The following is a 15,456-nucleotide window of genomic DNA, read 5'->3' as shown; positions in this document are numbered from 1 at the left end:
AAACTCAAGGCATGGTTAAGCTGCAGCCGGGATGTTACATCAACAGAAATGAGATTAAATTTGTTTTGCTTTGATTTCACTGGCTGTATCACAGTTATTCAATCAAATAATCTGGATTTCGACATCGAGCTTGGTTTCAGAGAAATAAAATCACAAATCTGGTTATTAAACTCTGTCTCCTTAAATGCCCTGGGCCAAAACGAACAAACACCACCATTACATGGGATTCACCTCCCCTTAGGCCAGGAGGGGACGTTCGACTTGTCTTAAATGGTTGGTCTTCATTGTGGAGGGCAGGAGGTTGGATGGCTTTGGATGGACAGTTTTAATCCTCATAAACCTTTAATCCTTTGGACAGACACATCTGGCACCAGTCTGAGTCACCACTTATCGTAGATCAGTCAGAGGCCACATGACGTAACGAGAAACGTTTCGTCAGGGACACAAAGTTCCTGAAATATTTTAAGTTCCTGAAATATTTAAGTTCCTGAACTTTGTTGTGGTTTTCTTTGTTAGCTAACAAAGGAAATAATGTTGTACAGGTCTTCACAAGACAGACTAAAACAAGGAATTTGACAGTTTAGTCACATTTCAGTGGTTTCAATATAATTATTGTCGTATATATGACACTAAATGTCATATATAAAAATTAAATTTTAACATTAATACAATAATTACAGCAAGTGGGATGGTTTTTCTATTCCAAAGCATTTTATTGCATTTGTCAAATTAACCAGTCCTTCCTTCCTTCCTTCCTTCCTTTCTCTCTATATATTTCTTTCTTTCTATTTTCTCCTTGTGCCTTCACTCCTCTCTTTCAATTCAGTTAAATCCAATTTTATTTTAATTTAATCTCAAATTGTTGTATATGATGATGATAATACCTTGTAGCTGCCAGCATTACAGAGGCTCTGAAGAAACATCTGTCTGACCTTCCCCCATCTCTTCCATGTGTCCTTTCTTTAGTCCTTCCCTGATTTCCTTCCTTCCTTCTTGCTTTCTTTCCTGGTGCTCTTCCTTTATTGTATACTTCCTTCTTTTCTTAATCACTTACTTACTTGTCTTCTTCATCCATCTGGTTGTTTCGGGTAACATAATGTAAAGCTTACCCACTGTAAATATATATATTATAAGAAAGAAAAGAGAAGTGAAGGAAAAATAATTCTGCCATAAATTCAGTTTAGCTAGCATCTGTACAGACTGGAAACTATGTTAACTTAACAACCAGCTCAATTCAAGAAGAGAAAAATATTTAACCAGGGTCTATAAATTTACTAATATTGTCTTGTTTTAATTTGCGGAAAAGAACTGCATCGTATTCTAAGTTTAAAAAGGACTCTTCAGTGCTTTGTGAGCGCGATGTGTTTCCCACTTAGCAGTTTCTTAGCAACAAGCTCAGAGGAAACCTCTGGTCACTAGTGGATAGTTTCATGCAACAATTAAAAAATGTCAAAAGTTAATTAGTGAGCTCTAAAGTTCCTGCTCGGTTTTTCTTCATCTCTGGCGAGTACTTGGCCCCGTCTGCTTCCTATGCTAGGCTAAGCTAAACTAAGCTATGTGCTCACTTCATTTTTGTAGCTTACTGCAGAAATCCCTGTAATTTTTTTTGTTTGAATTGTGTTTTATTCATCTTTTAGAAGGATTTCTAAAATGTTGGCTGGAAAACGTTGCTCCACACGCACCTGTGGTGTTTGGATTAAGAAAAGACAGACAGAGCAGATTACAGAATCCCACCGGATTGCATGTCAATGTAATCCCAGACTTTCCTAAAAAATCTAAATGTTTCTGCTGAAAAGCCCCAACCGACACCAAGCAGGAGCAAAAGAGGATTTTAGTTTTATACAAATATTAATATCCATTTTTCTGATAAAGCTGCGTTTCTGTCATTCCACTCCAGATGTTTTCCTCAACGGTAAAACGCTCCTGAGACGATGGGAACTGGTCGAATAAATTATTTCCTAAAGAGCACCATAAGTGCTTTAAGCGTGCATTAGTTAACCTGATGGAGCTACTGTTTTTCAGATAAGGGAAGCAGACAGTCTCCCAACGGAGAGCCTGGTACTGAGACGGGTCTGTCATCTAACAGAGTGACCGATAAAGCAAAGTCACAGCTCAGCCATTTAAGATGCCTCACCATTTAATTAAACACAGGCATTCAATTTAAGATTAATTACGCTCTGGGATGGGAAGAGGAGCGTTTGGGATGGGGGGGGGTCCACTTTTTAATTGGCTACTATTCAGACTCAGATATATTCCCCTTATCGTCAGAGCAGCAATTCTGTGTCGTACGTAATGATTTAAGGAAGTTTCGACAAAATTAGGTCACTCAGACAGATTATTTTTGATTCAGCTGGAGGTTTTCTCTGTTGGAAATCAGAAGTACGTTTTGAGGATCTTGAACCCTTTTTAAGAATTTGCAGCGTTCCAAACACAACCTCATTTTATTATTTTAGATGATCAAGTAACAGAAATTTTGAGATTATAAATATTTAATATATACTTGGTAGAACATCCTTTCACAAGTCTTTTGAAAAACTGTCCCACAAGGTTTGCAGATTTAAACATTTCCACTTGGGTTGCTAGGTAACGGTGGCTGGGCGTGGCAAGGGTTGCTAGGTAACGTTGCAGCGCCTTTAAATGTGACTTAACAATTGAAAAGGCTAATTTTTCAGGCACCAAAAAGCATAAAATCTATTAAAAACAGGGTTTTTGTTTTTAGCACTTGGGCTGTTTTTTTTAGAAGCAGCTGAGACCCAAATGAAGTAAAATGTAAAATGTGAATTTTGCATAAAAATGTCTCCTTTAAAATTTTCCACAACTTTCAAATTTAATTCAAAAATACATTGTTAAACCCAGAGGGAAATTAACTGTTGTAACTCATTCATTTTTCAAAGAGTAATTGCAGATTGTTGCTGTTGACAGGAAAGATTTATTGCAGCAGTCTGTATTACAGTAAATCTGAAGAAGCCTCTGACTGAAGACACTCTGCCTTCGTGAAGACTTTCTCCTGATCTGCAAAGATTCACAAAGAGGACGAACTCATGAACTTGGCTCAATTCAAACGCCTGCTACAGTTTTCACATTATTGTTCATAAGAAAATGTGAAATTCATATTTGATTTTCCTTTCGACTTCATAGCTTTTTTAGCAACATTGTGCAATACTATCACCAAAGATTATGTGATATAAAAAAAGCTAAGAAGTTTAATGGGTCTAAATATTTTTGCAAGAAGCTACTGACTTAAATATTACTACTACTATCACCATTCATATAATGTCTTGTAATCTTATTTAAGGAGATTTCTTTATGTTAAACTGCATTTTTAATTAGTGAACACGCAGCTTTATCGGGAGCCTTCCTTCCTGCATCTCTCTGGTTTGCTGTCTCACTTCTGTCTGTCTTTCTCTGGCCTTTAAATTGCTTTCTGGAGGCAGGGGATTTTGGCCAGAGAGATAAGGGGAAAGGGATGAAACACTCTCTCTGGCTGTCTATCTTTGTCTTTCTGGCTCTGTGGCAGAGTGTGTGTTAGTGTGTGTGTTTGTGGCAGTCTACACTGACACAGCAGAAGGAAAGGAAAGGGCAGGCGGTTCTAGCTTGTCCCTCGGGTCTGTGAGGCTGAGGAGATGGTGGAGGCGTCTTTCAGAGGCTTTTCAAACCGCCTGCTGTCTTATCAGCTGCAAAACAAGCGGCTTGTGAATGAATGGTGTCAGAGCGTACAGTGGATTCACACTGGAAGTGAGCAGGACAGATGCAGTAGTTTGTCATTCATCTCTGTCTCCTCTTGTCAATCAAGCCCTGAAGCATCTAAACAAAAGCAGGTTGCATGGATGATTTATCCCAGCACAGAAGGCTGCACATGGCAAGAACATGCAGTCCATGATCTGTCAGACAACATCCTGCTTAAAACTCCAGTAACCAATTTCTGTTCAAAAAAATGTATATATTTATTTCATATTTGTCTGCCAATAAACTGTCACCATGTTGTGACAGTTTCATATGAGACAGATAGTCTGTGAAAAGATCTTCCACCTCCTCCCTGATTCTGAAGAAATGCACCGCTCACAGTCAAAAACAACCAATCAGAGCCAGGAGGCGGGTCTTAGCACTGTCAGTCAAGCTCGAATATGCGCTGCTAAATGCTATAATGGTGGAGAAACAACTTACTATTACAGGAAAACCGTCTATTCGCTCTCATTGGTGGCAATGCTAACTAGCTTTAGCATTAGCAAGAGTAGCTCTGATTGGTTGGTTCAAACTGAGCTGACAGGAGAGCTCGATTTTTATCACAGATTATCTGTCTCATTATACTGTCACGACATAGTGGCATCTAACCAAATATGGAAAAGCATTTGATTTTTAATAAAAATTACATTCATATATTTTTATTTAACCTTTATTTAAGCTGATTGAGAAGAAATTCTCCATTTCAAGAATGACCTGTTCAAAAAAACATTAAAGCATCAGAAAACAGAAAAAAATAAATTCAACCCTATTCATATTGACTAAACATATTTAAAAATATTTTAATTCCTCAGTTTTTAAAAGCAGGAACATTTAACAGGTAGTTTTTACTCAGTTGATAAAGGTCGATAGTGAAGACGGAAAGATATTGACGCTTTAACAAATAGATGCAGTTTGTGGTTTCTGTGATGCAGAGGGGATTCCCTCCGCTTTAGTTTTTATTCATGTCGCCTCGGCTCCCTTTTTCCACCGCTCACCTTCCTCCTGCTCCTCTTCCTCCTCCTCCTCCTCCTCCGTGAGCTTTGATTTTACACAGCTTGCTGCACAGATGACACACATGTATTCCTGACTCTGCTCCGTGTGTCGAAGTCATCCCCACACAGATTAGCATATTAATGGGATGTCCTCTTTGTCCCTGTTTGCTGTCAGTCAGATTTCACAGCAGCGGAGGAGAAGACGAGGAAACCAAATGGGAGGAATGTGAGGGGAGAGTTGTCGTCCATCGAGAGGAAGAAACGTCTCTCTCTCTCCCCACTCGTGATTTCTCATAGCGTACTGGTGTCACGTTTTTCTGCAGGCTGGGAACAGTTCAGCACACATGGACGCTGCTGCGACAATGTGCTTCTTCTATTTTTTTTTTTTTATCATCAACTTTTAGCTTTTTTTTGTTGTGCCTGAGAGGGAAATCTGAAATTCAAAAAACAAAACGGGAACAAAAAAAAGGCCTCCAGTCTCAACAGGTGAACTGTTTGATCAACCTGATTTGAAATGTAAAATACAGAAAATACAGTAAATTTAAAGGCTTTTTCTTTACTCCTGAAACAAACTGCTTTTGATTTTGATGATCTACAACAACAAATGTGCATCTTTCAATAAACTGAGAGTTTTAGATTCCAAATTAGTACAGTAAACTTATTATTTAAATATTTACATTTTTTTCACTCTTATTGCATTAAATCTTTCTGACAACTTCAGACCTATAAATACAGAGTTCATCATATGGTTTCTTTATGATTTTGTCACCAAAACTCCTAATTTTTGAAGGGAAAAAAACAGATTATGCACTATTTCCAAAAATATTTTATACGTGTGAGTCACAGTTTCGACTAGGTGAAAATTAATAACATTTATTTTGATGCTTTATTTTTGTCACTTCTTCCTTTAATGTTTCAACATGGTACATCATATAATGTGAGAAAAATCTCTGCCAGTGGAACGAGTACTTTTTAATCAATATTGAGGAATTATTGATCTAAAACCAGCTCCTGTATCTCACTGAAAAGTTATTTCTAGTGTACTAAAATATCTGGACCAAAAATATTTGCTAAGGTTGTGTTCATAAAATATTCTCTCTTAACAAAAGTACTTGGGTTCATTTTGATTTATAATTCTATAAAATTTGCATCTTTCATTCTTTTAACAAAGAAAGTTATTAGAGAACCAATTTGTCTGAACTTCTTCTAGAAGTTGGCATTTATCATATTTTTATCATTTATTATGAAAGGTTTATCACAATAATAAGAATTTTGATTTATCGTTGCCTTTATATATTTCAATTATTGATGTTAGCATAAAAACTGACATGATCACACATTTTACTTTTGCTGTTTTCTCCACTTTTTATTAGACGATAGCCTCAAGAAATGTCAGAAAATTAGAAAAGGCTATCAAATGAAGTTACTCTGTGCAGCTTAACGATTTAAATCACCCAATTTTTGAGCAAATGAGGAAGTTTTTCCAAGGGTTTGAGTCACTATGAATGCTGTGCCATGCAGTCACCAACCTGCCAAACAACCTAAAAGATAAATAATAGTGTTTTTTTTTTTAAATCACAAATACTGTGATAAAGTTCCATCTCTGTATCGTAACCCGCTACTTTCTTCCACTCCTCTGATTTCCAACACCTTGCTTTCCGTCACAATCAGATCTTTGTCCCTGATTGCCTCAGGTTACCTAGCAACGGTTTCCACAGCTACAAAGTTAGCCGCCTGCCCCCCAACTGCTCAATAAACTGCTTGTGTCCCCTTGTTAGTTTGTTGATTAGTAGGTTTATTTTGCTTAATGAAGCAGTCGTTTTAGGAGTTCTGGGTGGAGAAATGTTTTCCTCAGTGTCAGTGTGGTCTCAGATCACAAAGCTCAGTTATAATGTCTCTGAGACAAATTGCACTTTATTTTCGACAGTCTCAGTAAAGCGCTCGGCGTTCTTACTGTCAGTCACACAAGAGAGAGGGATCAAACTTTTGCTGTGCAGCTTTGAAAAGCAACAATAGAGTCACAGAGAGAGAGAAAAAAACCAAATGGTATAGAATAATTGCTTCTGGGGACTGGATTTTGAGCATTGGAGCTACAGGAAAATCTATTTATATCGCTTCTAAAAATAGGCATACTTCTCCATAGAAACATGAAATCCTGAGGGGTGAGTTACTCCCGAGCTGCGGCTTTTGTGTGTCTGCGTTATTCCTCAGCTTCTTCCCTGTCTGAAGGCTCAGGAATGACTGCATGTTCCAGCAGTGAAGCTTCCCTTTGGGGAATCTCCGCCAGCGGCAGACGGGGATTTACATTACTTTGATGATGGGTCCTCATCTGCCTTCATGGCGACGAGCTTCCAGTCGATGTGAATGGACTCTCAAGCATTCATCAAAAGGGAAACATGTGACTCCCCGCTCTAAGAGGGAAGAAAGTAGATGCAGAATTAGGAGAGCGGTTGCACAGAAATACACAACAATAAGGTTTTTACTTTGATTTAGCATTTTATAGGTAAAGTTTCAGTATATTTCATTATCCATCTGCATTGCAATGCAGCCTGGAGCTTGGAAAATAATACAGTATCCCCAAGCTGCGACTTCAGTGGTTCATTTGTCTTTCTGATTCTCATTAAAATCACATTTTTCACTTTCATCTCACTATCCAAACACAGAGCTGCTCAGATTGCAGGAAGCAGAAATATGCAAACTAAAAAGAGAAAATCGGTGGAAAATAATTTGATTTCAGATGTTGGTCTCATATTGAAGTAGCATAACTCTAGAAGGTGCAAGGGAATTTCTGGAATAATAAAAATGCTAAAAACATTTCAACCACAAACTTTAATGTATTTTGTTGGCGTTTTATATGACGGACCAACACAAAGTATGGCATGATTGTGAAGGAGACAATAATTTATGCATTTCAAATGTTTTCACTCTCACAAATCTGAAAATGGAGCATAAATTTGTATATGAATCATGACTTAGGAGAGCCATCATTTGCAGTTTCAAATGAAAATTATTTATGTTCCTGCTTATTTTAAACACAAAGAGACAGAAATTCCCAAATCTTTTTTGCAAACTGGCTCACAATCAGACAGATTGGATGAAATATGTATTCCAAGTTCTGAATTAGATGTAGGTCTGCACTTTGAGTGACGTGTTTAGGGAGATGGGAAGTGTAACTTTTTATTTACACATAATGTTTTGGATTTAGGGCAAAAGGTTTTGCTTTAGTCTCTCTTCATGTTTGCTGTGACCTGAGGACGTCACAATGCAATAATTTAAATCACACTTAATTTAAATGATTGTAATATTTCTTCACAAAGTGCTACAGATGCCGTTGATCACGCTTTTATTTAAGCTATGCGAAATATTCATGTTTTATATTTCCATTTGGGTTTCTATTGCTTCTATGCGCTTTTGGGAGTAAGTTAATGTTTATTGGTGTCTGGAAAATGAACCGTTTCCAAAACCGCCCGATTTTTAAGTCACTATCAACGGCTGTTCAAGATTACCTAGCAACCCCAGCGAACCAAGCCCCGTCGCCTAGCAACCCAAGTGGAATTCCAACCGTTTGGTCAGCTGGTTTAACTGCTGTATGCGCTGTTGAATGGCTGCTGGGGAAAAAACAAGTGTCTTATTGTTTACTTACCATTCAGAGAGATGTTTGTTTAATATTTAAAGACAGTTGTGTAATTGCGCATCTGTTTGAAGTAATTTTCATGTGCGAGTGTAAATGTTGATTTAAGGGGCGTGGCCAGCAGCAGCTTATTTGGATTTAAAGTGACAAGTCACCCTAAAATTGCTCTTTCCGAAAGAAACTCAAAATAGACAGAACTGACCAGACTACTTAAAGGTATTTAAAAGAATGAAAACTTTTGATAGGAAATACAAATGTGAAATGCTTTAGATGGTCACTGCAGTTTTTGTTTTGTTTTGTTTTTTTATTGAATATTGTTTAGTTGTCTGTCCATCATTATTGTTGTTTTTTTGTGATATTTGAATATGTTGTTGGTTATATTGTCAATGAAAAGTATTTATTATGTAGAAATATTAAATTATTATTTTTTAAATAGAACATGTCTTAACTCAGCTTTACAGAATGACAACTGAACAACAAATTTCTTTGAAAATGCCGAACTGACCTTCTCAGATCTCCTTTTTATTGTCACACTAGAAACGGTAAAATATCAAGATGGCATTTAAGACCCACCAAAAGGCCATCCACAAGACACAGACAGTTTAATGAAGGTGAAAATTGAGTGGACAAGCAGTTTTACAGCTCTGATATAATTTAAATATATCTGTGAGAGGAAGAAAACCTACAGATAATAAATGGAGGCTCGTTTTGGCCTCTTGGTTTTGGCATTCAAACTCTTACTTAAATCACTATATGATAGCATATGCAGCAAATCCTGAGCTGGAGGCTTTCTGCAGCTTCACAGAAATGGTTTGAAAAAAACATTGATGTTCTGGCCTAGTCAAAGCCACAGCAGATTCCCAGCAAACTGACTGAGACTTATCCACAGAGACTCCGAGCTGTGATTGCAGCCAAAGGAGCATCTACTAAACACTGACATGAAGGGGGCAAATATTTATCCAATTAGTTATTTTATGCTTTATAGTTTTATGCAGAGTACCCACAAATTGTACGCAAGAAGAAATATTCATAAAGTAATTTTTCTCCCCCAAAAAACTTACTAAAGTAAATGTAACTTCGTTAACCTACTTAACTGGATTTAATTTTGTAGAATTTCTTTAGGTTACAAAATCCAAAGTTTGATTGATTTTCAAAATTGATGAACAAAATAAATACTTTTTTATAGACACTGTAAGTTCAGACTCACTCATGTAGAGACAGAAATCAGAGCTATCAGTCCCAGCTGAACTCGTTAACAATCTTTAAGTGTTTGTGATCCATCAGGTTGTTCCTCTCTGGTAGCTGTTTCTGATCCTTCCTCTCTGTGAGGAAGACATACTGATGTGTGTGTGGGGTAAATAAAAGAAAACCAGGGAAACAACACGTCCAGAATAACACAATGTTCTCCAACTCTGACCTCCAAACGATGCTCAGTGTTTGTGATAACATACATTTACATTGGGGTTGCAAGACAGTGAAGTGTGTGTGTGTGTGTGTGTGGGTGTGTGGGTGTGTGTGTGTGTGTGTGTGTGTGTGTGCGTGTGTGTGTGTGTGTGTGGGTGTGCGTGTGTGTGTGTGTGTGGTGTGTTGGAGATAACATGGCAGAGAGGAGATAAAACTAAGATAACATGATTAGATCTGGGGTTTTGTCAAAAAATCCAGTTAGTTAAAAAGTCTCTTTAGAGATAAAATCTTCAGTTACGAGAATAATATGCCTCTCTCTAGATCTGTAACAGGGTTTTTATTGTGTAGGACTGGTTTTATTCTCATCAGACAGCAGCTAATGCAGTGATGATTCTGTCTTCGAAGAAATAATTGTCACATTATAAAATGTTTATTAGATATTCAGCAGAAACGATGCACAATACCGCCCTAAAAGATATTTTATGGGATACATTCGCAGGTGAAAAATCACTGTTTTTTTAAGCCTCTTCAATTTAATGCAGTTTATTATTATTGCACCAATTCACATTAAATATCTTTACAAAAACAAGTCATTCAATGCTCTTGAAGGCCTTTATTCATGTATGTATGTGTCTAATGAGAGATACAGTTACACCAAAATAAAATTTTCATAACCAGATATTTTATTTAGCTCAAACTTTCTTGTCTTGGTTTGTGTTTTACAAGTAAATTTTATGTTTCATGTTGGGCTTATGCTGCATATTTAATGAGGTACAAAATACGCTCTGATGGGACTTTACTGATTCAACTGAAAAGAGTCTGATCCGAAGTACTTGACTTTCAGACGTTATTAAAACAAGGATCAAACTGTGTTTTTAAAACGTTGACCCAGAAAAATATCAGAGGTTTTAGTCAAAGTGACTCTGTAAAAAACTAAACCTCCTCTGAAAAGCTGGATATGGGTTAAAGCTATTTAATATCTCATAGTTTACTTTGATTTCTGTAACTTTTACATAACATACTTATATACATTTTTGCTTTTCAGGTGGTTTATAATAATTGTAAAAGCTGTCATGCTCTAAGAATATTGATTTCTACTATTCTAGATTTTATTGTTTCATAATTATATTTTCTGTGTTTGCTGGGTAAGACTTTAGCTTTAGTGTTTCTTTAATTAATTCTAAACATTTTATTATTTCCCACTTAGATATTTATGTGGGAAAATATTTCCCACGTAATATTGGAGAAACCTATATCTCCAATGTTTTCTCACTAATCTACCTACTTTGGTTTCCACACCTCCTTGTTCTCTATAATTGAGATTTTCCCTAATTTTAATTCATTATTTTATACCCAATGTAATTATTTTTTCTGTGTTTTTACTTGCTAATACTATAATACTGCAATAACATAACTTTCATAAACAATAACATAACTTTCCTGGACCAGTAAGTTGTTTTTCCACTATTAGCACATTGAGTAGGAAGTACATGAGGTTGATTGTCATCACTAGGACCCTCCTATTGGTTCTGATTGGTTGTTTTTCCACTGAGAGTGTTGGAGAAGATAAAAAAAATAAAATTTCACAGATTATCTGTCTCACAACAAACTGTCACAACACGGTGACAGTTTTAACAAATATTTAAAAAGTATATATATTTAGTTTGCGTTTTCAGGTTGCTTCTTCTCCAGCTTAGGTGACTAACAGGAATCAGCTTAATTGGAAAGGCTGCCTCCCCTCTTATGCCCTGCAGGATGTTAACATTTCCCAGCTGCTCATTAAACAATCTGTGTGATGTGTGAAGAAGCTTGACCTCCCTCCGTCGCCGTTTGGCCTGCTGCCTCTTCCTTCCTGCTGCAGGCAGCTTTACAGGAAGGCGTCGACTAAATTGATTTAGCTCCCAGCCAGGCACACATGGTTTCTCTAGCAGGGCGTTAATTGCATTTCTCTCTGAAAGACTCATGACGATCATGTAACACTAACACACAAAAGAGAGCATCTTCCTCACATTGTCTTAAACTTGCTGCAATGATGACAAGGGGAGAAAAGGGATGAATAATTTATAAAAGTTGTGTTTTTGTCACTTCTTTCACTGCCTTAATGTAGGAAACTAACATATTTGTGCAGCAGTCTAACAATTAAGTTGATTACTAATGAAAACAGCTCTAGTTCTTGCTCATTTAAATTTCTGCATTTGAAAGTTTTTTTACACCAGATTTGACAGCTTTTTAAACTAAGTGTGCGCTTATAGTTTGTAAACAATCTGCAGCTTTAACAAGTGAGTGTTTAAGCTGCATTTTAATAAACAGCTTTAACTTTCTGACTGATGTACAGAGATGCTGCTTCAATATATCTGCTGAATATTCCTTTGCGATAAGACTAATCTATTTTATGGAGTGCATCATTATCTCCTGCAGTAAAACACTCATGCAACACCTCATATATCACAGTTAGGACGACGTTCTCAGGCTTACAGCTTTCCTCTCCTTGTTTCTAATGATGGTCATTATGGCCAAACATTTCAATCTTAGTTTCATCGAAACACAAGATCTGTCTCCATCATTTAGGTTACTGTTCACACAGCTGGCAAATGCAACCAAAATCCCCCTTTTTTGCACGATATGCTACATATATACAACTTTTTCACCAGTAACGACCCAATTCAGTTCTGATCTGATCTGTGCCACTTTTACGTGATGCTAATTTGGATATTCATCCATTTGTTTTCAAAGCGTCTGCAGTCTAAGTGGCCATGTCGCATTTGATCCAACTTTAATGTTATTGATGTGAAACATGCGTTATAATTCTGCACCAAAATCAGGATGAAAACAATGTCTGAAAATTACGATAATGAAAAAAGTCAGTAGCTTCTTTCATTGTAATGTGTTTCCATTACAAATGTGCACAAAACTTTGTTGATATTGTGCTGATTTCGTGCAATATTTAATTGAAACTCTGCCTGTGTCAATAGCTGTCTTTCCCTTGACCATATGATTCTGCAAATTGGAATTACAAAAATAAATTTGCTTAAAGGAAACATGCTAATTTCAAAAACACGTTTTTTTGATCAAAAGTTTTTTGTGCTAGGATGAGATGGTTGTTCAGCTGAATCGAAGTTGCGTATTTTGCAAAACTGCAATGGAAACATGAGTCATATGTGATCAACAGCTGGATGTTAGTCCTATAATCAATCCATAAACGGATCCGTCCATTATTATTTCCTTTAGCAGTGTTGTGTTTTCTGTGCATGCGATTGCTTTGGCGTCGTAAATCGTTCACACATCCCAACAAAAAAAGAAATCGAATTTCGGCAGAAAATTTGAATCGAGCATCAATACCTGCTGTGTGAATGTATCCCTAAAGTAATCATTGTCTCTCTGTGTTTACAAACCGTAATCTTATTCTTGATGTTGTTTATGAAGTAATGGCTTCCTCCACAGTGAGCGGCCTTTCAGTCCATGTTGGTAGAAAACTTGTTTTCTACCAACTCTGGGTAATGACACTTACCCAGTGTGGGTAATGACACTTTCTTACCAGCTTCAGCCAAAATTTTGACAAGGTCTTTTGCTGCAGTTGTGTGTTTTCTCTGGGTACTCTGGCCTCCTTCTGTGACCACTATTGTTTACTCCACATTGTCTGTAGGCAGGAGAACAGCTACGGATGTATGTTGATATATTATAGCACCTCTACTACAAGACAGTAGTGAGCTGTTATTTCAGTGACTTAAGGTGAATATTTACAAGCCTCCTCTTGGTAGACTGTCATAACTCACCTATTGTCTGTCAACAACTAAACTTTTTCACCCCTACAACATCATTAACCTTATCCCTCTGCCGTGTTTTTGTTTTGTTTTCTGCCCCTAGAACTTTCTTTTCCGCCTCTACACTATTAAAATGGGTTGAAAAGCACATCTTGACACTAAGTATTTAATTTTTTTTTTTGGCCATGTTCTGGCGCCTCCTTTTGCGCAGCACCCCTATGTGTTGCATGTAATGCATACCCACTTATTGACTTGATTTGTGCGTTCCTGGTTTACTTTGCTGTATATCTTTGAGTTATCCAGAGCTATAGACTGGCTAACCAGTTGGTTCTCTCACACAACCAGGACAGGAGATAAAAACCATTCCTACCAGTAGCCTAAAAGTGTTAGCTAATGATGTCTCTGAAGCTGATAATGAAATCCGTAGTGAGATCTTATTAACCTCCATTAAGCTGCAAAGTACCAATAAGTGTGTGATATAAAAGTCTAAGCAGTCTGAGGGAAATCTCTAAAGATGGAGAAAGTACCACATTAATCCCATTTAAAGAGCAGCAGCTGCACCAGTCCAGCTGTGAGGGTTAATGTTGCACATCTGCCCAGATGTTACAGGTTAACTTGTTGGATAAATAAATCCACAGGCAGTTTGGTGGCTTTCCCCACGTCTCTAAAATATGGATGTCCAGTTGTGTCCTCTGTAGCCGCTCCCTGCTGCACCCCACCCTCTCCGTGAATCCCTGTGTGTGAGTGTGTGTGTGTATGCGTAGATAAATGTGTGTGCGCACATTCCTTCGCATCCAGAGGAGCGACAGTCAGATTGAGGCTTCACGCAAGGAGGACACACTCTCCACGGGAATCTCTCTTGGAAAAAACACCATGCAGGTAGGTCTCAAACATTTTTTATATCCTTATTTTATAAAATAAAATCTTTTCTGTTGTAGACGGAAAATCCCAGAAAATGCAATAATTAAATTTCCATTTGCTCACTTGTGCTACTTGTTGGCTTCTTGCTGCTTTTCGTCGTGTTCCTGTATCCCTCCGTGATCTCTTTGAGCTCGTTTGCTGCCAGTTTTTGCCCAAAGCGGAGTTTCTTAGTGAAGTTATGTAATTGCAACTCAGCTGGAAGCTGCATGTGGTGGAGACGCTCCGCTCTGTGCGCAGCGCAAACCCTGCGGACACCAAGTGTCACTCGGCATCACCGTGACTTTATCTCTCACTCATTAAGTCCAGGCTTTTTCCTATATTTTTTATTAATTTTTTTTTACCTGGCCACTTTTTCTACGTGATTCGCGTGTCTTCAAAGCTGCGCCTCCAGTCCTCGTCAGGGAGAGAGTGGGATTATGTGTCTGAAATCATGTGTGTGCGTGTTTTCCTCCTGGCTCAGGGGAGCAGGTTGGGAGATCAGTCCCCAACAACGAGCAGAGTCTGGATCGAGCAGACTGGAATGTAAAAAGGCTCAAAGTGATTCCCTGCGCCTCGCAAAGCTCCGCGAGTTAATCCACTCTGGTTGAGTTTCACCTCCGTTTTGAAGGTTTCTCTCTCTGAGATGGAAATCAGGAACAACCTGTTACAAGATTTAGATTACGTCTTAGTTTTTTTTGTTTTGTTTTTTATTAAAGGAGGCAGCTAATTCGGGCATCTGTTTTTTATTTTTTTATTTTTTTTTAATCTCCGAATCATTTTGTTTGTGTGCATAAATCGCTAACAGAGGAATTATTTCATATCGGAAGGGGGGGCAAAGGGGGGTTGCGATATGGACTTAGAATTTTATCGTAATATCTTGTGGTTCTATCGTGATAATAAAAATTATGAGTGATTATGATGACTATTTATGATTTATTGTTTGGCTGTGACTGCAAGGCAGACAAAGCCACAAAACAAATGCTGTTCTTGATACCACTTACTTTAAGAAGTGGCATTTAAATCACAAAGCTGCATGCAGTAACTG

The 15,456-nt window shown here is 37.5% G+C and overlaps 1 protein-coding gene across 4 annotated transcripts in view; it reads left to right on the top strand.

Moving 5' to 3' along the window:
* The first annotated feature begins 14,242 nt into the window (after window positions 1-14,242).
* kcnip3b (Kv channel interacting protein 3b, calsenilin) overlaps window positions 14,243-15,456 on the top strand; it is a 54,583-nt gene continuing 53,369 nt past the window's right edge. For all 4 annotated transcript variants that reach the window (XM_044108916.1, XM_044108908.1, XM_044108899.1 and 1 more), the window contains exon 1: window positions 14,243-14,390. In XM_044108916.1, coding sequence (XP_043964851.1) covers window positions 14,280-14,390 — 111 coding nt within the window. In that variant the 5' untranslated portion in view covers window positions 14,243-14,279. The remainder of the gene's footprint in view (window positions 14,391-15,456) is intronic.

This window comes from Gambusia affinis, linkage group LG03 (genome assembly GCF_019740435.1).
Source record: "Gambusia affinis linkage group LG03, SWU_Gaff_1.0, whole genome shotgun sequence".
Lineage (NCBI taxonomy): Eukaryota > Metazoa > Chordata > Actinopteri > Cyprinodontiformes > Poeciliidae > Gambusia > Gambusia affinis.
This window is presented reverse-complemented; position numbering and strand designations above follow the sequence as displayed.